The sequence below is a fragment of the Xenopus tropicalis genome, chromosome 5 (genome assembly GCF_000004195.4).
Source record: "Xenopus tropicalis strain Nigerian chromosome 5, UCB_Xtro_10.0, whole genome shotgun sequence".
NCBI classification, from domain to species: Eukaryota; Metazoa; Chordata; class Amphibia; order Anura; family Pipidae; genus Xenopus; species Xenopus tropicalis.
This window is the reverse complement of record NC_030681.2, coordinates 126,560,106-126,587,537: the sequence shown is the minus strand read 5'-3', so window position 1 is coordinate 126,587,537 and position 27,432 is coordinate 126,560,106. Positions and strand designations below refer to the sequence as shown.

Genomic DNA, 27,432 nt, shown 5'->3' with positions numbered 1-27,432 from the left:
GCATCACCCCCTACTCACCTGGTAGATGCACCATTTTGTGTTATTTAGCTTGAAGTATTTAGTAGACAGATATGTTTGTAGTTAATGAATAGCAATAATGAATAGCTATTTGATAACAGCAGCACCAATCAAGAGAAGGCACGCTTCTCACAGACCAGACATGCATCTTTTTTCTAGAGCAGACATGCTTCTTCTCTCTTAGATTTACCTTTTTGTTCTCATTTAATGTTTTACTTTTTACTCATTTATGTTTTAGTCAGGAGAGGCCAGAATTCCGAGAATCGGTGGGACATTTGGAGACAGATCCTGTATGCCGTGGGCTTCCTTTTTCATCATTTCTCATCCTTCCATTCCAGAGGATCACACGACTCAAGCTTCTGGTGCAGGTATCTAAGGCCTTTGTTACAACCTACATAGTGGAGCTAGATAGGTCTTCCTGGTGCATTGTGAAGGAAAAGAAAAAATTACATCATACTTATCGTAATTTTCCACACAATTACCACTTTTTTTACCTCTAAATACTGAAGGAAACTCTGTTAAGACTGCAAATGAGGGTCCTGTCAAAATAAAAACTGAAAAGCAAACCCTGATCATTGCCACCATGCTAATATACCAGCAGTATAGGGGAAGGATACAAATTTTACCTTCAAAAAGGTTATACAAGTAACAGCTCTCAAGATCAAACACTACAGTAGTGCTCCCCAACCAGTGGCTCCTGAGCAACATGTTGCTCACCAACCCCTTGGATGTTGCTCCCAGTGCCCCCAAACCAGGGAGTTATTTTTGAATTCCTGACTTGGTGGCAAGTTTTGGTTAAATTAAAACAAGATTTACTACCAAATAAAGCCCCCTGTAAGCTGATAGTGTGCATAGAGGCTGCCTAATAGCCAATCTTAGCACTTATTTGGCACCTCCATGAACTTTCATGATGCTTGTGTTGCTCTCCAAGTCTTTTTACATTTGACTGTGGCTCACGAGTAAGAAAGGTTGGGGACCCCTGCACTACAGGCTCATTTGATAGTGACATAATCTATCTAAGTTCAGTAAGAACCCAACATCCTAGCAAACACCTACAGGCATCAGACACCACAACAGTGAGTCTGCTATAGCATCAGACATCTGCAGGCACTCACCAAGACACCAGGCTCCTCACCAACCCAAACTGAGAAACCTGAGTTTAATCTATAGGCATTTGGCGAATGAGACATGTGGGAACCCAGCTCTTTGTAACAGTAAACCCAAAGCAAGATTCCAATAATCAGGCATAATGAAAGATGTTCTCAGAGCTGGGAAACACTCAGTCTTAAGGCATGATGCTCCCCGCATACCACTCTTTTAAATTCTACTAGAGTAAAATAAAATTCCCTAAACTTCTACTTATGCATAGAACAAACTATCTAAGGAATGAGCCCTACCAGAAATACTCCCTACAATGGAGCAAACTGTATATGAAATTGCCTGAAATGAGCACAATGTAGAGAAAAAGCTAAATATTGAACATCCATAATTAATATTAACCGTAGAACCTCATAGAAATGTTCCACATTCACCTCCTACCTCTTTATAGCCAAGTACTAGAATAAACAGCAGCGGCCTTAATGCAGCTTAGAAAAAATGATCTAAAACACAGAGGACCAGTATTCCCTTCAGTAATACACAAGCACTACAGTGAAAGGCTTAGAGCTTGCCGTTACAAACACAAATAAGTATCTAATGGCCTAAACCCAAAAAGAGTCCTGAAATACCCTGTGATACATTGTATACAGATTGCTAATGGTGACCTAAAAGGCTTGCCCAGAACCTTCTGAATGTATATACTGAGTAGCCTAAAGCTAAATAGGTGAATAATAGCCATTGCAGTAGTACTTACATTATAATAAATGGCCTTATAGTCAGAGGGCTTGGCAGAACATGGAACAGCTGCCTTTTTGGGGAGTTCCAGGGCATACGCATACTGCTTTTCCAGAAAGCAAGCACCTTTATCAAGTGCAAATAACTTACCTGTACAAGTCAGTAGCCCTTGTCAGGAAAACCTTAAAACCTGACTCCCCCAATGGCCGCCCTCTTGGCTAGGCCCTGAGATCCTTAAAAAATTAATTAAATAAAATAATGTACTAAATGCCTGAGGTCAAAGGCAGAAGACCAAAGAGACACATGTGTAAGGGAGTAGGAAGGCTTAAAAGTTTTTGATAGGGGAGGGTCTTCTATCTGGGCTGAAAGGGGAGGGCTTACCCATGCATAGCTGACATGGAGATGGCCAGGGTAAATACAGCTTACAGAACTCAGTGGAAATTACAGTACCTACTGGAAATAAGTCATGCTATGGTGTGGGAAGAGAATGGGACATGGAAAAGGTTACAGCCCAGTATTCATAGGCATAAATAACAGTACTTCAGTAAGCATCCCTGCTACCTGACTCTTACAAGGCTGAACCCTAGGGCAAGTGTCCTACTCCAGTGTTGGATTGAGGCAGCCAATATATATGGGCTGAACACAGATGCCATCTGCCCAAACAGCCCACAGGTCAAATGGATAGAGAATGGTATGGCCACCTTGCTATTGATGGTTCTAAAGAGTACTTATGTAAGAAGTATTTGCCCAGTGTACTAGAAAAGCATGCCCAGTGTAATGAGAAAGACAATGTTCATTGGCATTTTTTGCAGTGGAAACCTGGCGAAAAAAAAATGCTTGTCACTACCCCCAAATACAAAGTAATAAAAACCCACTATTAGTGTTAGCAGTGTTACACAAGCAGCTTTTATGAAATGGTGGCAATGTGGCTTTATTAATGAATTGTGCGTTACATTGGCCGCAAGACCCACTTAAACAAAAGCAGGTTAAATGAGTAAGAGTAATAATGGGAAAGAGAAGTAAGAATTGAGAAACTATATAAATAATGGTGCCAAGCTCTAATAATAGCTGTACTTTAACTCCGAGCAACACTAATTAGAGCTGAGCTGTTTTAGTAAATGAGCTCTATGCAGTGTAGCTACACATGGTGCTGCTCGGCCTGTATGAAAGCACTGTGCCATTAGCAAGCCTCATAGAGCCGTGTAGATCAGCTGTTGGGTAGCAACTATCTTTGTTTGGGTGTTGGGCTGCAAAATCGCCAGGGTGAAGCCGGTGTTAGCCAGTCTTTTGAAACCATATTATCTGTTGTTTGGGATATTCATTATGTCCTTTCTATTATTTCTCATCCCTCCCATCTTTTTCATTTATGAATGTGTTTATTTTTATATTCTAACCAAAAGACTACTTTTGTATTTTCCAAACCCTCCCTTTACATTGTGGGAATAAATATGGTTCTGCAGCTTTGGTTTTTGGTTTTCTCTGCTTTGGTTGAAACCACATGGGACAAAACTATTCAGTGAGTTTGTGAGCACGCAGGTCAGAATCAAAAGCAAACTAACTGAACAGTTATATCCCATATGGCCCCGACTCAAGTCACTGATTGGTTACTGACTGCTAACAGCTTAGAGAGCTATAAAGCAGGAAGTAGAGTTCTGGCTATTATGTTAGACATCTGCCCACTCCAGCCTTTATAGATGACATTTTTGTCTAATTAACTGTATTAAAAACATTTTTATTTAAAACAATTTTTATTATTTTTATTTACCTAGTTTCATTTTTACATTAACATTCCCAGTGCAGCTTGATGTGTCCCTCTCCCAGTGCCATTAGATAAACACCTGGATAAACTCCTGTGTACTAGGGAGCAGCAGCCAGACAGAACCCATGGCCCTTGCAGCATCCCACACAGTAGTGCTATGATGGTGTATCAGTGGGTGACTTGGCCTAGCACAGAAACTAAGTCCTGAACTAATTATTTTTCCCTTAAATGGGGAGCTGACTGATTGCACTGCGCTGCTGCTAGTCCATAGAATCCCTGTAAGGACATTCAGAAGAAGCCTAGCCCTGGGGTAGCATAAATTCTTAAAGACCTTTAAAAACACATTTAAATCTCATAAACAAAACAAAGATTGGCAGCAGCAAATTAATCACAAGCTCTAATCCCTTCTGCTGTCATTGTGGACTTTGTCTAGCGAAAACTCATTTGTCAGCTCATTGAGGCAGGGATGTTTCACAGTCATTATATCACCATTAAAAAGAATTACACACAAGTCCTGTTACAATTTCCATACTAATTACCAATATATTGCTGCTATAAAAGTCAGCACTGAAACAAATGAGGTTTACAAAAACAACACAAGAGATCAAGCAGATTTTCAAGGAGATGTAATATTTTTGTGCAAATTGCCAGGTTTGTTTAAACAAAATGAACCATCCTAATGTGCCAAGTAAAACCATACAGCAAACTAGTAGCAATGTACCCCCCAGGCAACTAGCAATGCACCACCCCAAGCAGGAAAAAATACATCACAAGAGAGGAACCACTAAACAATGATCTCAACTGATAACCATAGGCTTCATAAGCAAAGCTTATTTACTGCATTGGAGCTGGAGGGTTGATGCAGTTGGAAGCAATACTTTGCAATACATACAGTCACTCCATAGGAGGCACAGGCATATGTAGATGTAGATGCAGCAAAATATAATAAACAAGACCTAAATAGAAAATACATAATGACCAATTACATTGTACTATAACCCCTACATTAATAGCATCCAGTCATTTCCCAGATGCTGCTGTGCTAAAATTGGTTTTGCATTTGTACATATTTATATAGTTCTTTTGTCATTTAACAAGCTGCTTATGTGTTATAAGGAAACAAAGGGACACCGCCTCAAAGGGTTATATTTATATTATTTAGTGAAGGGGAAAGGACAGCTCATCAGAGCTGGTGGTCCTGGCCAAATGGGACCTCAAACAGAACCTTCAACCAAAAAGATTTCACTAGTAGTGCATGATGCATTGCCATAGGGTAGCACATCATTAATGAGATGGGAAACATGGGATATAGACTAAACATGGGCACCTGGTGGGGCAAGTGTGACATTCTGCGCCATAGGGTTCGTGTGAAGATAAACAGTGCACCGCTATATTTCTGTTTTTCCTCAAAGAATATCCTGACCAAGGTGGAAGAAGGCTCAGAGCGAGAAGTGTCAGCTCTACAGGCACACCGGGAGCTGGAGAAGGTATGTTGTGTCGGGAGGTGTAACTACAGAGGAAGCAGACCCTATGGTTGCAGGGGGGCCCAGGAGGTGTAGGGGGCCCCTTGAGGCCCTAATTAATAAACAATACAATAGATATTGGTAAAATTGGTCAATGTGTGGACATTATGGGGGCCAGTACCATGTAGTTACACCACTGAAGCTAAATGCTTGTTCTACTATGTGATGACTGACTGCACTCACCTGTTGGTTGTGTCCCTACCAGTTAGTGCGTGCCTGCAATGACGGGGTGAGGAAGATGAGCCGCACAGAGCAGCTGATCAGCATAGAGAAGACGCTTGAGTTTAAGATTAAGGTATGAATCATTACCTGGTCCTATAATGGATTCCACTATGTTTTTCCCAACTATAAAACACTGTTTCACCCTCTTTCGTTGTTGATATTCTGGCTTCACTGTGACATTACCAGAACATTTGTGCACTAACCTTTTTTTAACTAGTATATTCAAGGGGCAATGTAAATAACAGGTGCAAAGTTTGCGCCAGGCCTCACAACCTGTACCAAGTAGATATTTTCTTAGAGGCAGCCAGAAAGTAACTGCTGCCTGCTGATTGGTTGCAATGGGATAATCCTCTCTTTAGTTCATTCATTTTTAAACTGCAGCTCTTCTGCCAGTATCTTTTATAAGGAACTCGGGAGTTGTAGCTCTGAGACATTTGAAAACCCACAAGTCGAAGGTAGTTACTTTACCTTTTGTTTTGTACATAAAGGGAAAATTATATATTATATAATTAATGGTTATGGGTCTCATTTGGCATTGCCTCGGGTGCAAATGCCAGAGCACCAAGGGGTGCACTATTGTGCCCCTTAGGGCCCATGCAGGAATCACTTGCACCAGGGCAAATGCCTTAGCAGCCTGCACCCTGCACCTTACACTGGAAGCTGACAGACTGACAGACCCAAGGGAGCCCTATATGTAAAGCTGGTGCTAAGAGTTGAGTATCCGGCCATGACATTCATCCCGAAGGGAGAAAGTGCAAAGAATTGGCTCGTTTTGCAAAAAAATATATGAGGCCACCTATTGATATAAATGGTCAGGCAAATGACTTTGCATAATGTACCTTTAACTTTGCCCAAGGGGAAGTAAATGGGCGATAACTATTAATTATACGCTGGGAAGATTTTCCATGCAAATATTTTGGTATCAATATTTTACCATAAATAAACATCTAATTCTCCTAAGATTGATTTAATTTTGTTTTGGGACCTATCTACCTGTGCCCTGTGTCCCAGTGTTGGCTGCATGACCCATGGGCTATGCTGTGTTCCTGCCCGGCTCCAGTCTTTAATGACGATGTCCCCACTTTCGTTTCAGTCTGTCCCCATCATTTCACACTCACGCTGGCTAATGAAGCAGGGAGAGCTACAGCAGATGTCAGGGCCACGTACGTCCCGCACTCTACGCACTAAGAAGCTTTTCCGCCCAGTCTATCTCTTCCTATTCAATGACCTTCTCCTGATGTGCAAGCCTCTCACAGGGTGAGTGTAACAGCAGACAGCGGCGGTTGCCCCACAAGTTTGCTTATATTTAGTAGGCAGTTTGCATGAAGACTCTTCCTTTTATGGCAGCTCCTTTGTTTTGTTCCTTACAGTTATAGATTCATGAATCTTTAGGGGGCGATTCACCTTCTAGTTAACTTTTAGTATGTTGAGACTGACCTATTAGCAACTTTTCAGTTTGTCATTTTTTATTTTTATAATTTTTGAATTTGCCTTCTTCTTCTGACTCCTTCCAACTTTCAAATGGGGGTCACTGACCCCAGCAGCCAAAAAAAACTATTGCTCGTTGAGGCTACAATTTCATTGTCTTTGTGACTTTTTATTACTTATATCTCTATTTAGGCCCTCCTCTATTCATATTCCTGTCTCTCTTTCAAATCACTTCCTGGTTGGTAGGTTAAATTGGACGCTAGCAGACAAATAGCTGCTGAAATTCCACATTTGAAAGCTGCTGAACAAAATAATTTAAAAAAAAATGCAATTAATAAAAAAATGCAGCCAATGAAACCTACCGTCCATAAATAAAAGTCAAACTCAAAATGTGCTGGCCTGTGCATGGCAGGTGTGAGAGGCCGGGGTAGTAGTGATCTGTGTAGCAATAAAAGAGTAAGCTCTTGTGATGCCATTGTGTGTCCCCAGGGAACGATATCAGGTGTTTGATGTGGCTGCTCGGGGTCTGCTGCGTGTAGAGGAGCTGGAGGATCAGGGCCAGACACTGGCCAATGTCTTCATTCTGAAGCTTCTGGAGAATGCACATGAAAGGGAATTCACCTACATGCTAAAGGCCACCTCCCAGTGAGTACTGGCTCAGCAGGCTTTACATCCCATTGACTTCTAATATCTTCTTTTGTGAGCAGTGCAGTCAGAGGCACAATAGGAGCACAAACAGGCCGTCTTTCCCAATGTTTGGGGGCCCAGTAACTTCTACCTACTGTATGTGATTAGTTGTCCTCACATAAACAGCATGATGCATTCAAGCACCATGATATATTCCAAAGATTGGACTTACAGCACCAATGCTATTCACCATGCTGATGGGATAGTCTACACTCACAGTTGGCCTGCAATGAGGAATCCTGTGTATTCCAGTTGTTTCCCAGAGGTCCAAAAGTTCATATTGCCCCATTTGTTCCTCTACTTGGATGACCCTTTTAGTGAACAGCTTTTCACCTTTTGTGGCATAACGGAAGATTATTCTATTTGTCTTTCTCTTTAAGGAGTGAGATGAAGCGCTGGATGACATCACTGGTTCCAAACCGAAGAACCAAGTTTGTCTCAATGTCCGCAAAGCTTCTGGGTGAGTTCCTCAAGCAGTGCAGGTACACTATGGTGTAGGAGTTAGACATACACTAAACTCACTGCTGATGCCAACCCAGCATTGTACCTTTGGAATATACCAACTGTACCCTATACCCTCATGTCTGCTATAATGTTTCCTTGGTTTCCCCTTCTCTGTTACATTTTTTTACCTTCCCATTCACTATTTTCAATTGTTACTGTTCTGCCAATTATCCTTGGTTTGTCTGTGTCTTTTCCTTCCCTCATTTTGTTTCTGCTTCTGCTATCAGCCCCTTATGCTGCGTTATGTTTTTATTCTTAGTCTCTGCAGTTCTCCTGCTTCATTTTCCTTCTGTTTAGCTCTTTTCTGCTGCCAGTTCTGCTTTCTCATTCTATATTTTCTCTTATTGCCCTTATTTTAGAGTGGTTTCCAGTTTCTTCTATTTTTATGTTTTCATCCTATTCCCCCTTTCTCTTGTGATCTGCCTTTCCTCCGCTTTCTTTTCTGTTCTACATATTTTTTTGCCTGTGTTTAACACCTTGTGTCTTGGCCCCCTTCTCTTTGTTTTTAGGGTGCTCTTCACATGTCTAAGGATAATGTTTACCTGATCTTGTTTGTGTATTAATGTAAATAGGGGTGGCGTGCTATTCTTCAGGTTGGTGTTGGTGGGTTTGTGTGTGTGGGGGACTGATTCTGATTTTGGACTAGGAGAGTATCCATGGCCACAGCAAACTCTGAAATTTAATTAGTATTAGAATTTTTTGTCTTAATAATTGTATAAATAGCACCTTATGGGGATATGGGGAGAGAAACCCCTGATTCTTGTAATATCTTTCATTTCTGAAATAATCTAGTAAATCTTCAGTATTCCCAACTCTTTTCTTGGTAAGAAACATTTTTCGGGCAGATTTGGAGCCTTTCCTGTTCACCTGCGTTTTCTTTATGTTAGAGTGTATTCTCTGATTTCCCCATGGTTATCCAAATCCTCCATATTGTTTTATATCTTTTTTTATTTCCATTAGACTGCCCTCAGGTACAGTGTGTCCATCCGTACGTTTCCCAGGAGCCAGATGAGCTGTCGCTAGACCTTGCCGATATTCTCAACGTCCTGGATAAAACGGAAGACGGTACGTGCCTCTCACAGTGACAGGAGCAGAGCCCCATGGGACTGCCCGGTGCCAAAAGGCCTAATCACTGAGTGACAGGGCGAGGGGCCGAATAAAGGGAAAGTGACAGGCTGCACATACAATGGCAATCACAGGTGATGGGAGCAGTCCAAACACAGGAAAAGCCAGTGGGAATGAGACACTCAAGAACAGCAAGTTTCTGCTTTATCCATCAGGGCGGGGGGTTCAAACCATTTTGTCTGATGTCGGCAGTAATGGGTGCCTTGCCCTATACTGCACAACTCAGCACTATTGTGTTTACCTACATAATATTACATTATACAGAGGATTGGGCATATTTAATAGCAATAAAAACACGTTACTATGTAGTTGTGTTGCTATATAGGCCATTATAGCAGTTCTTTTTGGGTTTAAGAACATTAGCCACGATGCACATGTATAAGCTTTAATAAATAGAATAGAGTTGCTCCTGTCTTAAAGAAACTTAATCTGAGCAACTTCCCAGCTGCTCTTTGTTTCTAGTGCTGCTTGCCTATCTTCATGTTATTACAGGAGTGGAACAGACTCTGCGACTGTTGGGGGGCCAAGGAGTCTATAGAGGGCCCAGTGGGTACTCGCTGATGTACAATTTCATTTGTCTGCCAAACATTGCGCCAAATTTATAACTATGCAAAGGGGGTCTGATTCCAAAGGAACAAATCAATCTGGAAAATGCTGCCATATCCCAATGCTTTTTATTAGGTTATTTTGGATCTCAGTCTAGGCATCTGTGGGTTACTGCAAGAGTTTGTCACTTTTACTATGTAGTCAGTCAACAGATAAGGTGGTTATTTCTGACATTAAATGGATGCATTTTCTTCCATGACACACAGGTTGGGTTTTCGGAGAGCGTTTGCATGACCAGGAGAAAGGCTGGTTCCCCCGCACCGTTGTAGAAGAAATACTGAACCCCAATATCCGGACACAGAACCTCAAGGAATGTTTTCGGGTGCACAAACCTGAGGAAGGCAGCCAGAACAAAGACCGACGGAAGATGGGAAGCAGAACACGGCAGTGACCCCCCGATTAAGGGACAAGCCCCCAGGGCAGCATGCACAGGGCAGAGGATCAGTCTGCAGCACAACGCAAATATTCTATAGAGATATATGTACATGATATACATCCAGCATTGTGTTACTGATGTACAGCAAATGGCATTGTGATTCTAGCAAGGATGCCCTCTGCAGCCCAGTGTGTGAATGACAGTGTATAAGCAGAGTTCAGAATGGACACGGATATATATATATCTATATATGGAGGGGCAGTGGGACACAGGCAAATGTACAGTATGTGTAGTGTTTTATGCCATCAGCTGTGGAAAAAAAAAAAGATTTAATTGGTGGAGAAGATTTACAGTATTTGTCTGTGAACATTCAAGTAAGCAAACATTTTGCAGGTGGGGTCCCTTGTTTGTTTGGATCTGTTTCGTTATGGACAACGGGCTTGTGCCGGCCATTCTGCCCATTCCCTCCGTGGGCCGGAATAAAAGAATGACGTCGTAAGAACAGAATCTTTATTTATGGGAATGACGTGAATCCAAATAAATGTCGACAGATTGTAAAGATGTTTATCTTTTAAGAGTTTCTAAGCAAAGTTTGATATAAATTTTTATGTTCAGAAATGTTGCTAATTAAATAATGCACGTGAATAACATGGCACTATCAGGCGTCGCTCTTGCACAATGATGTCTTCTGGGTCCCGAGGATGTGTCCCCCCCTCCCCACCCCCCGGAAACAATGCTTGGTGTATAAAGCCAGGGTAATAAAACAGGGCTCCATCTGCAGTATCTGCTCACTTTGTCGTCTTGCCTTGGCACCTGGGCAACTGTGATCCCACTGTTTGTAGCTGTACATTGACTTTAGTTTTAGGGAGCAGAGAACTTCCTAAGGGTGATAACGATGAGCGCAATGAGGACAGAGGTGCCCAGTAGGGCGGCCAGGACTATTGCAGCAACGGCACCGGGACCCAAGGAACCTGCAAAGGATATGAAGGAACTGATGAGAGCATTATAGTAAAAATGGAGGGCAGTTTGCAGCTGCATTTGCTTACAGGCCTGGCCACAGGGGTCACACTGGCCTTGAGTTTCAGACACTATTATCATAAAGAAGTTTCCCAGCATTCACACTGCAGTGCCACAGAACTTTTCTAAAATCGACTTTAAAGGAACAGTTCATTGTAAAAATGAAACTGGGCAAAATGGACAGACTGAGCACAATAAAAAATGTTTGTAATATAGTTAGTGAGGTAAAAATGTAATCTGTAAAGGCTGGAGTGGCAGATGTCTAACATAATAGCCAGAACACCACTTCCTGCTTTCAGCTCTCTAAGCTGTTAGCAGTCAGTAACCAATCAGTGACTTGAAGGGGGGGCCATATGGGCCATAACTCTTCAGTTAGTTTGCATTTGAATCTGAACTGAACAGTTACAGTTTCATTTTGACACTGAACTGTTTCTTTAAAGGAATCGATCACAAAAATGAAAATGTAATATTCGCTCCGTCTTATGAAAATAATCTTTCTAAATATTATTAAAAGTGTTTTTAGGTTTCAAAACTATTCAAGTTACTCACTACCATCCCTTTGTCAGCATCTGTCTCTTTTCCTATTCCCTTCCTATTAGAAGATTTTGTCTGTATTGGAATCAGTTATTTGAGATAACGCTAACAACATAACCAACATCAGAACAAACAAACAAAAAAAATCTAATAACTGTTTCCGGCATAAACCCTGAATGTAGAGAGACAGGATTTCGAAAAGAGTGATTTTGAAAGAGTGAGCTCTGATACATCTAGGCAAAGGGTGCAACCCCCTCTCAGAGACGTCAATCAAAATCTGACTGCATGAAGAGAGAATGACGAGAGATATTGAATCAGTGATAGTGTTTCCCTGTGCCTTTCCATCAGTGATCCACTGTAGTGCTGGGGGGAAGGCCGAGATTTAACCACAAGTGACAAATCTCCCTGTGTGCCACAAGCCTTAAGGGTAATTGTACACGGGGCAATTCCTAGCATTTTGTCACCCCCCCAAGTGTTTTCTCACTGCATGAATGGGGAACAATATGGTAGAAGTTCACAGTGATTGGGAATTAGCACTGGGTCCTGTTAAAGGGTAAGACACAACTGTCACTAGACATGATTCTGTACGTAGTAGTGATTCCCATTACCTTGAATGTGGGGCAGTTTTTAGCATTTTGACCTTCTCCAATGCTAGGAAATCACCTAGAGGGCCATTACCCTAACCGGGCCACATAGATGTTTGTTCAACATGAGCCCAATATACTGAGCTTCGTTTGTCCAGCCTAGCAACATAGTCAATTAGGTCTATCAAGTTTAATCCTTCTAACTCTCTTCATGTTAACATAGAGCAGTGGTTCTGTAACTGTTGGGCTGACTCCCCTGGGTCATTGTTCCTGTCAATAACAGACTGAGGGGCATTTTGCCTTATGGCAGTGGTGAACAAAATGCCTAAGGGCACTGGCAGACTGACAAAGAAACCAGCATCCAGCTCAACCTTGTGGAGGCAAAACAGCTGGTGCAAGCTTGCTCACAATATGGGCCCTAAACGTTTTAGCTCAGGAGGTGGGGCCAACATGTGCAAAATCACTCATTGCCTACAAATCCCCTAAAACTACCTGGAAACATGGCAGTCCTTGTATCCAGTAAATAATCTTCTGATAGGAGCTTGGTTATGACTGCAATAGCACTAATATTACTGAGCTGTAAGAATGGCACTTACCATCATCATTTCCCAGAGGGTCTTCATGCGTGGGATCTGGTTCAGAAGCATCAGGGGGAATGCCAGTTACATCGGAAAGGCGGACTGATGGTGTGGTTTCTAGGGGTTCTACACCTGATGGTAGCTCTGGAGGCTCAAACCAGTGAGTGGGGGCTGCCGCCTGAGGATACCCTGCTGAATAAAAGCCCAATACATCATGAGTTAATCTTACTAAGCAGTAGAGCAGATGCACAGAAACATGGCTAACGTCTCCTACAGCTTGGGCAGTGCTTCTGTGAAACTTCTCCTACAGCTTGGGCAGTGCCTCTGGGAAACTTCTCCTACAGCTTGGGCAGTGCTTCTGTGAAACTTCTCCTACAGCTTGGGCAGTGCTTCTGGGAAACTTCTCCTACAGCTTGGGCAGTGCGTCTGGGAAACTTCTCCTACAGCTTGGGCAGTGCGTCTGGGAAACGTCTCCTACAGCTTGGGCAGCGCCTCTGGGAAACGTCTCCTACAGCTTGGGCAGTGCGTCTGGGAAACGTCTCCTACAGCTTGGGCAGTGCTTCTGTGAAACTTCTCCTACAGCTTGGGCAGTGCCTCTGGGAAACGTCTCCTACAGCTTGGGCAGTGCTTCTGTGAAACTTCTCCTACAGCTTGGGCAGTGCTTCTGTGAAACTTCTCCTACAGCTTGGGCAGTGCGTCTGGGAAACGTCTCCTACAGCTTGGGCAGTGCTTCTGTGAAACGTCTCCTACAGCTTGGGCAGTGCGTCTGGGAAACGTCTCCTACAGCTTGGGCAGTGCCTCTGGGAAACTTCTCCTACAGCTTGGGCAGTGCCTCTGGGAAACTTCTCCTACAGCTTGGGCAGTGCCTCTGGGAAACTTCTCCTACAGCTTGGGCAGTGCCTCTGGGAAACGTCTACCACAGCTTGGGCAGTGCCTCTGGGAAACTTCTCCTACAGCTTGGGCAGTGCCTCTGGGAAACTTCTCCTACAGCTTGGGCAGTGCCTCTGGGAAACTTCTCCTACAGCTTGGGCAGCGCGTCTGGGAAACGTCTCCTACAGCTTGGGCAGCGCCTCTGGGAAACGTCTACCACAGCTTGGGCAGCGCCTCTGGGAAACTTCTCCTACAGCTTGGGCAGTGCCTCTGGGAAACGTCTCCTACAGCTTGGGCAGTGCGTCTGGGAAACGTCTCCTACAGCTTGGGCAGTGCTTCTGTGAAACTTCTCCTACAGCTTGGGCAGTGCGTCTGGGAAACGTCTCCTACAGCTTGGGCAGTGCCTCTGGGAAACGTCTCCTACAGCTTGGGCAGTGCCTCTGGGAAACTTCTCCTACAGCTTGGGCAGTGCCTCTGGGAAACTTCTCCTACAGCTTGGGCAGTGCCTCTGGGAAACTTCTCCTACAGCTTGGGCAGTGCCTCTGGGAAACTTCTCCTACAGCTTGGGCAGTGCCTCTTGGAAACTTCTACAGCTTGGGCAGCGCGTCTGGGAAACGTCTCCTACAGCTTGGGCAGCGCCTCTGGGAAACTTCTCCTACAGCTTGGGCAGCGCCTCTGGGAAACTTCTCCTACAGCTTGGGCAGTGCGTCTGGGAAACTTCTCCTACAGCTTGGGCAGCGCGTCTGGGAAACGTCTTCTACAGCTTGGGCAGCGCCTCTGGGAAACTTCTCCTACAGCTTGGGCAGTGCCTCTGGGAAACTTCTCCTACAGCTTGGGCAGTGCTTCTGTGAAACTTCTCCTACAGCTTGGGCAGTGCTTCTGTGAAACTTCTCCTACAGCTTGGGCAGCGCCTCTGGGAAACTTCTCCTACAGCTTGGGCAGTGCTTCTGTGAAACTTCTCCTACAGCTTGGGCAGTGCCTCTGGGAAACTTCTCCTACAGCTTGGGCAGCGCCTCTGGGAAACTTCTCCTACAGCTTGGGCAGCGCCTCTGGGAAACTTCTCCTACAGCTTGGGCAGTGCCTCTGGGAAACTTCTCCTACAGCTTGGGCAGCGCCTCTGGGAAACTTCTCCTACAGCTTGGGCAGCGCCTCTGGGAAACTTCTCCTACAGCTTGGGCAGTGCCTCTGGGAAACTTCTCCTACAGCTTGGGCAGCGCCTCTGGGAAACTTCTCCTACAGCTTGGGCAGCGCCTCTGGGAAACTTCTCCTACAGCTTGGGCAGTGCCTCTGGGAAACTTCTCCTACAGCTTGGGCAGCGCCTCTGGGAAACTTCTCCTACAGCTTGGGCAGTGCCTCTGGGAAACGTCTCCTACAGCTTGGGCAGCGCCTCTGGGAAACTTCTCCTACAGCTTGGGCAGTGCCTCTGGGAAACTACTGCAGTCTGTCTCCCCAGGGTTTGAGGGGCAGGATATTTGGGAAACACTTTTTTTAGTCATTAATTACTATCTGGATATACATTTCTGAAAATGAGTATTAATATTTTTGGTATAATTTAGGTTAATTCATAGGGTTTCACCCTCCCCGCATACAGTGGAACCGCCTACAGGAACTACATTTGTGGCTGCATGAGATATCTGGAGTGAAATGGAATATTCTGCTGCCTGGGAGGAGCTGCTCGCCTTTGGCAATTATTTTATGCTGATTTTCTGCCTTTATTTGTCTGCATTGAATTTTGCTTATTTCAAAAATAAAATAAAAGTAAAATACAAATTCCCAACCAACATCAGGCATAGTTCATTCATTCCCAATAATTTTGTGGGAATTCTGCAAGGAATAGAAGTTTTTAGGGCAATTGATTTTTAATCAGCCCTTAATAATATATTTGCAATAAGCAGGGCTGGACTGGCAATCAGTGGCTTCAGGCAAATGCCAGAGGGGCTGCTGTAAGATGCCATAGACAGTCACTATTTATTGGGCTGGTGGGGCTGTTTGGGCCTCTGTGTACTTCACCTAGTTTGAATCTCAGTCTGAGGCTGGCAATAAGCATTTATTATTAATGGGGAACAGTGGAAGAATATAGAAGAGATGAGCGCTATCCAGCAAAACTATGGGGGCAGTTTAAGGGCAAGTGAGAGCAGCCATGTCAGGTGCCCATCCCATAACCCGCGGAACTTCCCACAGCCATCAGGAGACTTGTGAGGGGCCAATGCTAAAGAGGAGGCAGCATCAAGGGCAGAATCATGAGCGCTCTCTGGGGGGGCAGCTGGGGGAGAGGCAGAGACATCCACAGAAGAATGAAATATGATTCACTCAAAATCACAGATAAAATTGCTATTGTTATGTAAAACGCTATTCTATTCAACACCTCCAGAGCTCAGAAGGGCGGATGGCTTGTGACAAGATAATTGCAGAGAAACTCTATATTCTCCCTATGTATAGGCTGCAGCCCAACGGCACAGGAGGCAGATGCTCCTATAGCGGCGGGTCCATTACCTGTTAGAAAGGAGCACTTACCTATGTGCCGACTTCATGGGCATTTTGTGCCAGAGATGTAACACAGAGCTGCTAACACTCTGCTCTTGATAACGACCCAGTGGGGCATCATGGTGGCATTTGGGCTAATGGGCAAAAGGGTTGTAAATACACCAGCAGAGAAAGGCCAATCCACTCACTTCCATACTGGATTTCAGTACTAAATCTAGATTTATTTACACAAGCGGAGAAAAAGAGGATTTATTAATTTTCACCAACCAGAGACAAATCCCATGTGCCATTAGGGAATCCAGACCCGGCTTCAGCCGAGCGATGATTTGGCCAACCGGCCGCCAACCCCGCTGCGCTACTCTGCCTTTCAGAACAAGGTTTAGCAGGCAGGGATATTTAAAGGGACAGTATACTCTCTATTTCACAGTCAGTACAGTGATCAGGTGCTAAACATAAGTTTTGCATTTTGTTTTAAATAGGAAATATCTAAGGTAAAGCCACATTCTATTTCCTGATCGCAATGAGCAAAGTGAAAGGGGCTCCCTACGTCTAAACCTTTTGCCTGGTTTTCAACTTTCTGAAAACTGAGCAGAAATTCTCTGCAATGCGTCCAGTGGATATAATAACCTTGCCCCCAACATCATCATGCTTCCCCTGTCTGGCTTTAAAACCCAGAAAATGTGGCAATTCTAGCCAAAATCTGCTCTGTGTGCCGCAGGCTGACAACCTGCCCCGTGTGACCTTTCCCTAAGGAACAAAAGTGTGGTTTCTCTGCCCACATTTATCTGCAGCCCGAGAATCGCCCACGTGTGGCAGTAGTCTATATACTGCTCTTTATAACAACAGGCTGTAGCTTATTGAAGAGAGGGGAAATAACAAAAACCATAGCTACTGTATCTCCTAATTAAACCAGTAGGAAAATAGTATGTGCAGCACTATTCCTTGCACCATTGATTTAAAAAAAGGGGACCCCTTTAAGTGGACCCTGTGGTGCAGTTTGGGAGTGGGGCCAAGGTATTACATAGGCCTTAGTTCTCCTTTACAACCACATTAGCCATTTCCATTAAAGTCATGTTGAAAATGGCACTGTACTGCCCCTATAACCATACTCTTGCATTCTCACTGTTTGTGCACAGGCAATGCTCTGTCTCTGCTACACTGATGTCAGGGGCAAAGCTAAGTGGATTGGTGTTTACTACCCTGGCGGAGAACCCACTTGGTGCCTTTGTCTTTATGGCATTGCTGTGATCAAATAACTATAGTTTCTCCTTCTCAGTGTTATTTGCCAAGTCTTGTCTGGACTTGGCTGTTTCTCCTGTCCTGCTTACATGCTATTCTCATGTCTACCAACCTCTAGGTGGGGCATGATTCCTGACTTGATTTTGATATAATCTAATGCAGAAACCTTCTCTAGGCTTCAGGTAACTAAAGTTCCCACTGTCTCTAATTGGTATGTATTTGTGGTGTCACTACCTTTTGTCTCTAAGGGCTCTGGCACACGGGGAGATTAGTCGCCCGAGACACGGGAGATTTGTGGCGGGAGACTCATCGCCCCGTGTGCCAGAGCCCTAATGGCACATGGAGCAGTTTTGAAGCTGCCTGAAATGCCTGATCCTTCAGCAGAGGTGCCATGGCGTTGCTATCTTCCTCCCTTCCCATTGTTCTGCTGATTGGCTGCTGGGAGGGGGATGATATCACTCCAACTTGCAGCTCAGCAGTAAAGTGTGACTGAAGTTTATCAGAGCTCAGGTCATGTGGCCATGGCACCCTGGGAAATGAAGAATATGGCTAGCCACATGTGAAATTTCAAAATTAAATATAAAAAGAGAGTCTGTTTTTGAAAAACAGATTACTATGCAGGATTCTGCTGGAGAAGCGACATTAACTGATGTGTTGAATCTGTTTCCCTGTTGCAGATTCACTTTAATGCTAATGGCACGTGGCTTAGCCCCACATCATTTGTAATTCTGACAGGGGAGAAAGAACTAAAACATTGATGTTACAAATTATAACAATTTCTCTGCAGCTTACAGACAGCATGCAGGAACTACATAACCCACAATGCATTGCACTGTGATGTTCCTTTCCTTACTGACATCATGCGTGCAGGGCATTGTGGGATTTGGAGGATACAGGCTGGGGACAGTCATTACTGTTACATTTTGAATCTCAAAGCAGTCAGATCAGCAGGGGAACAGGGGGCGGGGCTCAGGTAACTGTTCCAAACCATATTATTACATTAAATATCATGAAAAGGCTGCATATTCTTTAATGTGTATTGCAAAGTTGTTTAAAATTATATTTACTTTTTAAAAAGCTAAAGCTGTTTGGTTGGAGTTCCCCTGTAATTTATAATTGAATAATTGTTTAGAATGAAAGGCATGGCGCTGTCAGTGCACACACCATGCAGATGTCAGTGGGAAGATGAATACTTTTGTGATTTGTGTCAAAATCTGCTGGGTGCAGCAGCAGGGGGGCCGCCATGTGTAACGCTAGCAATTCTAATGGGGCAGGAATCTCTTTACCCCGTGTGTCTCTGCCTGTGGCACCAAGTCCTTGTTACCCGAGCGCATTTACAGCAGAATGAGCAGCGCTGCCCTATAGTAGCACTACATACAGTGTAATTACAGCACAGATATATGGGGGGGGGGGGGGGGGGGGGGTCAGGCACAAATAGAAGCAGCAAATTGATATTCTAGCACTATATGGGCACAGGGTTCAGAGAGTTGATGTTTCCCATGCACTGCTGGCTTAGTACATGTGCAATACAATGGGCTGTGCCACAGATGTGCATGTCCCTAACTGCCAGCTGTATGTCACATGCATGCAATGAGCAAATGGCACAAAGGAGGGAACTTGCTGTGGTTTCAGGTCAGCAGGGTATAGCCGGCATATACTGTAGGTACCCCCCCCCCCCCCCCCCAAGCTCTTACTTTTGGCACTGCAGTTGCACAGAGGCAGCACTATCTTAGTACATTTCCACTCTGAGCTCCTCTAATTCACAGATATCCTTCCACTGTATTTATCATTCCTGCTGGGCATGTGCATGTCTATATAACAGTGTGCAAGGCCGGAACCGGGGGCAGCCAGGCACGTACATTGGGCTCAGTTGCTGGGAGCCATACGATCAGGCAAGAACAGAAGGGCAGGAGGGGCAGCAGTGAAAATTTTATGTTGGCGGAGGTAAGTGAATAGCTGAGAGGGCACTGGCCCAGGGAGCATTTGCCTTGGGCACTAACACTTTTTTTTAACATTCTAAGATGAAATCTCCTTTTATCTAACAAAAAGGGATGTCCTTGCTGAGATTTCCGCTCTTTCATAAACATAATAACATCAGAACAGGTCACCGTTTTCCTTCTCAATGCATCTCTCTCTGACTGTATCTGGTACTAACCAGCAGGTGGCACTGCAGTTGCAAAATGTATTATATTAGCCGTTAATACGCAGCTTCATAGCTTTTAACAGGGAAAAAAAAGTGAATGTAAATGGCAAAAGTGCCAAGAAAAGCACCCGGAGCAACTTTCCATTTGTTTTTTAAAAGTTTTACATGTGCCGTAAGCGTCTCTTCTCCAGCAAAAACAGCCCCAACATGGCCAGTCAAAACTGCATGGCTAGATGGAGCCTTACCAGCGCTTTGTAAAGGGAAAGAATCTGGGAAATATCTAGGGCCAATAAGAGCTCAGCTGCAAAGCACAAGGGCACAGAGAGACAGGGATTGGGACATGTGGAAAAGCTTACCAACACCTCAGCTCTACACGGTAAAGGGGTATAATACCATTAATGTAACATTTACTGTGTTGCACACTTACCTATTCTAAGCAACTTATTAACTAACCATTATTTTACATGGGTTTGAAATACAATAGGGCTTCAATTTTGCCAAATTCCTGTTTGTAACTGAAAATGCGGATTGTCAGGTCACTGTCCCCAGCAACCAAAAATCACATGGCTTATAAGAGGTTAATATGACTTTTGTTATTGCTCATCTTTCTTCACAGGCCTCTCCTATTCTTTATCCATTTCGACTTTAGAAGTGCTTCCTGGTTACCTGGAATGATCAACAGCCCTTTTCCATCTGGCATTTAGTCTGTGCAATGCAACGCATGGGAGAATAATGGTCTGGGGGTTATTCCTCAAAGTCAGGTAAAAGCTTTTGGTTCCAGTGAAAGCAATGTCCCAGTCTGAGGAGGAGCCTTTGCTGTTCCACCATGTTGCCCCTCTGTCCAGAAAGTCAGGCCCGTACACAACTAGTTCTCTGGGAAGGCCATAGAAGAACTTACCTGGCCTGACCTTAAGCCGACTGAACATCTGTGGGATTAGTTGTGTCTGTGAGCCAGGCCTAGACTGGGTTTCAAAATAGTACAAAAAGTACACAGAGGCCCAAACAGCCCCCACCAGGCCAATAAATAGTGACTGTCTATGGCATCTTACAGCAGCCCCTTTCACAGAATGAGAGGTCAGACAGGCAGTAAATTTGGACTTTTATTTAAAGTGTTTCCCTACATCTCATGATCCGTCAAGCTGGTCATCAGTCTGTAGTTTTAAAAAGCTCTTTGTGGGGTCTGTCCCAGTTGTAAAACATGTGCTTTAATAAGACTATTATTGGCATGGACCTATCAAACATACAGAAGCCTAGTTATTCATGAAAACACAATGAAATAACATATCTACACCCTGCTGTGGAATTATTATGCCATCCTTACGCACCTCTATCAAATGTAATGTGTATGTCTGCATGTAAAGAAGCCATTAGACATTAATGAGGCCTAGCAGCTCCCTATGTGGCATGGAGCAAATGGAATACACAGCTTTGTATGCAGGAGATGGACAAATATTTGAAGTAGTTGATATGGAAAAGGCAACTGGCCCCTGCTTTTCCAGAACTTGCCCAATGTACTGTCAACACTCTTCTGAGCTGTGAACTATCCATAATACAGTGGAACTGGGGCCTATAAGCGGGCCTGGACCACAGACAGAATGATCATTTTGTATATATTTTGTTAATATACTGTGCACCTAAAACCTTGAACTGTGGCCCTCCATAGTCTTGTCCCACTCCTGCTGGTAAGGGCACTATCCATGCCCAGCACTGTAGTTGTTTTTACTGCCATAATAAAGATACGTTTCCAATCAGTGCTTCCTTAGGGCTGCTTTACAGGCACATCAACTGAATCATAAAAGAACAGCATTATACGCAAGCAGTGCCCTATCCTACATTTCTCTGAACAGTGGGGGCGCTAGAGTAGTGGCTACGGGTCAGTACTGCTGAGATGTTACACATATTAAAGCTTTCCTAGGAACACAAAGCCAACAGCCCCCCTGAGAAAGGGCACTATGGGCAGCACTATGCATGCTGGGGGAAGCGTCCCTTTCTTTTCACATAGCTGCTGAGAATAGAGAACACACAAACATACGCATTCCACACATCACTGGGAGATCTGGCACTGCCCTGCCAACCCTGCCTGGCTCCAGAATGGGGTTGCTACGGCTATTTTTCATTTGCCTCTGCCTCCCCCCACATGAAGGCCTCATTTCACATGCAAGCACCTCCAATATGGCTGCAGAGAGGATCATGCTTTGGCAGTACCAAACCTACTTGATCTACTACAATTCCCAGCATTCCCCAGCCACAAAACGCTGCAGGCGATGTCACACTACAACCCTACAGCCCCTACTGAACACCCCCATTTTCTCATCCATCTGGCAGATGAGACCAAAGTCCAATCTTATCAGCAATATGACCCTCTGGCTAACGACGACCTCTACCTCCCTGTATGCTTCATTCTAAAGAGGTCCGGGGACATTTTTTCCAGGATCTGCCCTATACATTTAAAATATTAAAAAATGTTTATTTTTAGAGGTTGCAAACATATATGGGTGCATGAAACAGAGTCAAGCTCACTAGCACAACATTAACACCCAGAGAATACCTGGAACATGAAGCAGAAAGGGTTAACAATGATGCTGCCTAAGGAAGAGCAGTGGAACTAAAGCTGAATATCACAGGGCCACTGGGCAGACTTGGCCACCGTTCCGACGGGCGTCAGAGTAGGGGTAGTAGCCACAGCGGGCGACTGGCCAGTGGCAGCATGAAAGGCGCCCTGTTACCTTACACAAAGGACACCTTGTCCACTCCAACAGCCATGCGCACACCCTGCCCTGCATCCGGCCGCAAATCTTACATCAACGTATTTACCGAGAAGTAGAGGTAACAAATAGGTGCACGTCTGTGTTTGTGTCTGAGAGCAGCTACAAAACCTATGTGCAACTGTATCCCACTATTGATACCCCTCATCGGCAACAACATTCAATCGGCAGCCAAATACCAGGCCTGATTAATAGTCCTACTAATCATTCGCTCATTATGCTCTGATGCCAATAGCTCTTTGGGAAATTTGCACATAAACTTTGTATTTATTAAATACGCATAGAAGGTTATGATGCTAGCAGGCACTTCTATATATCCTAACCCCATCACTGCAGACTGTGATCTTCAACAGGGTTTGTAAGACTGGAAGACCATTCGCTGTTTGAATAGATAGGGATGCTGGGAGTTGTAGTTAGATATCCAGAATCAACTCATCTGGTAGTGCCTACAATCATTACATCAGCATGACAAAATGGAAATGTTGAATATTTTGGCTGCTGCCATACACCAACGAGCCATGTAAAAGCCAATCACATTAATATGGAACCATACAGTCAGCATAAGTTCCCTTTTAACTGCATTCCAATGACAGGTTGGTGTAAAGGTAGGTTGCCATATTCTGATCAGAGGAACCCAAGAAAGAGCAACAGGGCACAACATTTAGTAAGTGTGATTGCCATTTAGCCTAACTCCTGAAGTCCCTAACTAATCCCTAGACTTAGCCCACTCACAGCACTCTCTTTCTGGAGTGAGCTCGGAACATAGGCCCCACTCGCTGCAACTTATGCTTACAATTTGGCTCAATTCTGACGCATTCCCCAAACTGTTATACTGGTGCATATCTGTCACATTACCTGTGAGCATAGCAGGAAACAATATCCCGGCACAGAGCAGCAGCAGGAGCGATGGAGTCCCCGCGGCGCAAGGCATGTCTGGCTGTCGACACTGATGAGAAGATGCAGAATGAAGCAGAGGTGGAAGCTAAAGGGACCTTGCTGCTCCGGGGCTAACAAAGGTGTCTCTGTCCGGCGAGGATGGAAATGTTTAGCTGAGGATCAAGAGAGAAAAGCACACACACAGCCCAGACACCTCACACTTCTTTCATAGCCCTCCCACCTCTAGGGCACGTCAAGAACCTGAACCACCCATCCCCAAATTCCTGCTTAAAAATCCTGCTTCTAAATAAAGGGTTTTACCTTTTCATGTAGCCTAAAGTGGGCACCCAATGGCTTGGTTCTGTAAACGTACTTATTGTGGCAGTCAGTAGCACATACAAGCACTGGTGGTATTACTGTATATTATTTCTCCTTCTACTTAGCCCCAAGGCTTCATGAATCTGTTCATTTTGCTTTTCCAAGGTTCTTTTTGCTTTGCGCGCACACACACACACACAGTGTAAAATGAAGTTATTACACTAATATCTGCTTATCAAGGTAAAGGTTTTCCCTAAACCAAGCAACATAGTAATCAGATTCTGAAGCTTGGGATCCACAGGTATTTGGGTCCATTTCTGTCAATTCTCCCATGAACAGAGTTTAATTACTGTGCATTGTCTATCAATTCCATCACAACCAAATGACCTCAGCTGACTTACTTCCCCCCCCTGTGAGTTAATTGGTATGTTCCGCTCAAACAGTATTACTCAGTGCCCATAAAAACCGACTCAAAATTGCTCAGAGCTTTACAGTCATGTGACTAATCTTCTGCAGTATGGAATCCTGCAAAAAGGGCTGAGATTTTCCACATCTGGGACCGAATTCTGGATTTATTGTATTCCTAAACAAAATGATGTATAATGCACATAAATGTTAATATTGGAGAACTTGAGGGTCTTCCTAATGTGAAAAACAAATGCTGCTCCTGAAGCAGACAATTGAGAGACTTTCCTGTGTGTTTAAGGGAAGCTGAGTTGGGCTCTGGCACACGGGGAGATTAGTCGCCCGCGACAAATCTCCCTTGTCACGGGCGACTAATCTCCCCGAACTACCATCCCACCGGCAAAAATGTAAGTCGCCGGTGGGATGGCACACGCTGTGCAGGTGATTTCGGCAAATCGCCAAAATTGCCTCGCGACTAAGCTCCCTGTGTGCCAGTGCCCTTAGGAAAGTCTTGCCCATAATCAGTGCAGATGATACCAAAGGCTGACAGATAAAGATCCTGAGCAGCTAATGGGTTTCTCGGGCACTGTTTGCCTGGGCTATGAGTCTGAAAGCTGATCAGTAAAGCCGACTCTAGGAAGGAATTCCCTGATAGCCATGAATTCCATGCCCCTCGCTGTGCCCATATAGGAAGGAAGCCTAAAGAACACTGGCCTATACATTCACTTTCAGACATTACACAGATTCCATCAAGGCCCTGAGTTACTATAGAATACTGCAGGAATGATGGGTTTCCTTGGCCATATGGCAAGTTAACTCACAGAACAAACCAAACCCGGAGTGGGGGAAATAAATAACCTTTCAATGCTAGTAAGGTGTAAAATAAATTAGGTTTTAATACAGTTATGTCTCTAGGAGCTTTTTGATGAAATTAACCCATAATATAAAGCAAAAAAATCCATATCTTATCTATTATGACTTTGCAGCACGCACTTGTTCTCCCGAGCTGCATCTTCTAATATCCGCCTGGGTGAAGGCAACAGAAGATAGTAGTCTTCATTGAATTCATCTGATTTGCATGCACGATAACCCATATAATTCAGTTACTCATCAAAAAAAGGCAGAAGATTTGGGTAACCCTAGGATCAGGGCAGTAGCCTGGCTGACAGATGCCAGCAGCTCTAACAAAGCTTTGGTGGCAAAGCCTCAGGGCTTAAGTCAGCTTGATTGTCCGTATGCGTAGGCATCTCTCAGAAGATGGAGGAAGACTGATGAGTGTATTTCTGACATCTGATGCTTCTCTGCACCAACCCGACATTTACCAAGCAATAAGGCATCCAAATCAGATATGTGATATAATACAACCAGCAATTTATTGAGGTCAGGCTCGGGCTCCCCCCAATTCCCTGCACACTGGGGCAAAACTTTTGAAGTGGTCTGGGAGTTGTGTAAACGTTAAGTGTGCTCTCTCCCACCCACACCTTTTCCGTATCTGTAAATAGATATACAACGCAGTGGGAGCAATATCTGCTATAACCCATCAAACAGCACCAAAACTATATACATAGTTGCAAGAAACTGTACATACCCAAAGGAGTGGTTGTCTCCTGCTGCCCCCACCTGCCACACTTTCCAAAGGCTCTTCAGAAACATAAAGCTGATGAAAAGGTGTGGGGGGAGTGGAAAGTGGCCGGGACAGTGTAAGAAGGATGACAAAAGGGATGCACATCCCATCAGCTTTATGGCTACACTTTCTCCTGTAGCGCAGAGAGTAGCAATTCACTGTGTGCATTGGTAGAGCTGAAATCTAGGTTCAACACATGCCCCGTCACTAAATCCACAGAGCTAAACCCCACAGGGCAGTGAGGGGAAATTCAAAGTCCCACCACAAAAGCCTCCACTCTCCACCTAATAACGGTGGTAAATTAACAGACCCTACAAGTCTCTGAAACGAGACCCAGTGGTACTGTGATGGAGGAGGGTAAGTTCCCCTTAACTCACTCTTTATCTGCTGAGGTAACAACCCCATCAAGTTGCCCAGGTAGAACATGGCAAATTGAGGGGATAGGAAGCTCTCCAGCTGCCCTTCTCATGAAGCACTGCAGGAGGTTGCCCTGTGATGACCCCTGCAAAATCTTAAGAGTGTGTGTTGGGGGATAGGTGGAGTCGCATTCGGCTTCTTCCCTCCCAGAGAAGCCGAAGGAAGGGGTGGGGGGGTTCCCCCAACCCCTACAGGATGATCAGTAATCCTCCACAGTTTCAATCTCTCCCATGTTCAGTCTCTCCGAAGAAGCATTCACAGAAAAGCCTGAAAAAAAAATTGAAAGAAAATAAATTCATCTAATCAAGGGCAACAGGAAAATATAATGCAAAAATGTGCAAATGGGAGAAAATAGAAATGAGGAGGCATAGTGGTGTATACATAGGCAACAGCTACATGAACGTTAGATGTGAGGCAAGAAAACACAGTAATGGCTATGGATCAGATAGAGATATTTCACAGAACAATGAGGAGACAATGGCCTCCTAAACAGGGCTCTTGACCATTCATTTTAGGATAAAAATCCAGACAATCAGCAGATTATGTGCAGGAACAGCACATGAACATGACAGAGAATATAATACAGTACCTTCTGGCAGACAAACATTTTCCACTTTTCAAAGGCAGAGATTCTTACCTAGCAAACTGGGATCGGCTCGAACCATCTTCTGCTTCTTTTTCTTGCGTCCTGCGCATTGTGCAACCTCTAGTGCTGTCTGTTGAGAATTAGCTTGACTTGTCTGGCATGTGACCCAGGCTACATCCTAAAAGCATGTTTATGTTCATTACCAAAATCAAAGATAAGAAATAACTGCTAAAACAGACAGATAATCTGGTCTGGTACCTGCTGAGGGTGCTGCTGACTGGCTTTCTGCTTTGTCCGGCGCTCAATAAACTGTTTGGAGAAATCCTTTGCTTCTGGTGTATCTCCAAGATAGGCACGGACATAATCATGTACCTCGTATGGAGACTCCACTTCACGCAAGAACGACACAAACGTGGGCACTGTGGGCGGGGTTAAAAAGAGAACTGTCACAAATGGGGACTGCACATATTTACTAGGAGAATGCAACTCAGAACTGAGCAGGAAAAGCAGAAGACACAAGTACACTGGAGAATCAAAACAAAGTAAAATGTGGCTAACGCCTTACAGAAGTAGTATCTCCCAAGATAAACAGGTAGCGAGGAAGAGAGTTTGCCTACATTGTTTAAACAGCCAGTAAGCAGACACTGTAATTAATCTGAATGTATAAGAAATCAGCCCCAAAGTCCTTTTTGCTGATGGTGCACTAAAGGTCCCCCGTGATAGCTAAACAATGCCTTGGGATAAAGTGAAAGAACAGGTGACAAGCACGGAATAAGATGGCAGTTACATGAAACTTTTCAGGCTTTTAGTTGGTCCCCATATTGTTATATGATCTCTATTTCTCAGTTTTGTATAACAAAGAACTAGGGATGCACCAAATCCCTATTTTTGGGTTTGACAGAACCCAGAAT

General features: G+C 44.3%; 3 protein-coding genes across 9 annotated transcripts in view; 1 reads left to right on the top strand and 2 right to left on the bottom strand.

The window, feature by feature from the left end:
- ngef (neuronal guanine nucleotide exchange factor) overlaps positions 1–10,642 on the top strand; it is a 62,087-nt gene extending 51,445 nt beyond the window's left edge. For all 3 annotated transcript variants that reach the window (XM_002933353.3, XM_031902564.1, XM_004917796.4), the window contains 8 exons: positions 257–386; positions 5,023–5,097; positions 5,339–5,428; positions 6,449–6,612; positions 7,273–7,428; positions 7,851–7,930; positions 8,935–9,039; positions 9,912–10,642. In XM_002933353.3, the coding sequence (XP_002933399.1) occupies positions 257–386; positions 5,023–5,097; positions 5,339–5,428; positions 6,449–6,612; positions 7,273–7,428; positions 7,851–7,930; positions 8,935–9,039; positions 9,912–10,096 (985 nt within the window). In that variant the 3' untranslated portion in view covers positions 10,097–10,642. The remainder of the gene's footprint in view (positions 1–256; positions 387–5,022; positions 5,098–5,338; positions 5,429–6,448; positions 6,613–7,272; positions 7,429–7,850; positions 7,931–8,934; positions 9,040–9,911) is intronic.
- Positions 10,575–24,205, bottom strand: snorc (secondary ossification center associated regulator of chondrocyte maturation). 2 transcript variants are annotated; one of them, XM_002933355.4, is made up of 3 exons: positions 23,151–24,205; positions 12,813–12,983; positions 10,575–11,052 (listed from the first exon to the last, which is right to left on the bottom strand). In XM_002933355.4, exons 1-3 carry the CDS (start codon positions 23,224–23,226, stop codon positions 10,943–10,945), a joined length of 357 nt encoding a protein of 118 aa, XP_002933401.1. In that variant the 5' UTR covers positions 23,227–24,205; the 3' UTR covers positions 10,575–10,942. The 2 variants fall into 2 exon arrangements, with proteins under 2 accessions (XP_002933401.1, XP_004917854.1); XM_004917797.2 differs by having other exon boundaries at positions 12,813–12,986; positions 23,151–24,201.
- Positions 24,206–24,765: 560 nt separating this feature from the next.
- Positions 24,766–27,432, bottom strand: part of gigyf2 (GRB10 interacting GYF protein 2) — a 65,198-nt gene continuing 62,531 nt past the window's right edge. For all 4 annotated transcript variants that reach the window (XM_012970921.3, XM_012970923.3, XM_002933354.5 and 1 more), the window contains 3 exons: positions 26,780–26,940; positions 26,573–26,699; positions 24,766–26,202 (listed from right to left, as the gene is read on the bottom strand). In XM_012970921.3, coding sequence (XP_012826375.1) covers positions 26,135–26,202; positions 26,573–26,699; positions 26,780–26,940 — 356 coding nt within the window. In that variant the 3' untranslated portion in view covers positions 24,766–26,134. The remainder of the gene's footprint in view (positions 26,203–26,572; positions 26,700–26,779; positions 26,941–27,432) is intronic.

What these genes read in the sequence shown, in the direction of transcription:
- snorc (XM_004917797.2), bottom strand. Translation starts at nt 23,226, where the DNA reads ATGCCTTGCGCCGCGGGGACTCCATCGCTCCTGCTGCTGCTCTGTGCC. An exon ending in GTTTCCTGCTATGCTCACAG is followed by an intron (nt 12,987 to 23,150) that starts GTAATGTGACAG and finishes GCTTTTATTCAG; the next exon opens with CAGGGTATCCTCAGGCGGCA. An exon ending in CCCTCTGGGAAATGATGATG is followed by an intron (nt 11,053 to 12,812) that starts GTAAGTGCCATT and finishes TATCCTTTGCAG; the next exon opens with GTTCCTTGGGTCCCGGTGCC.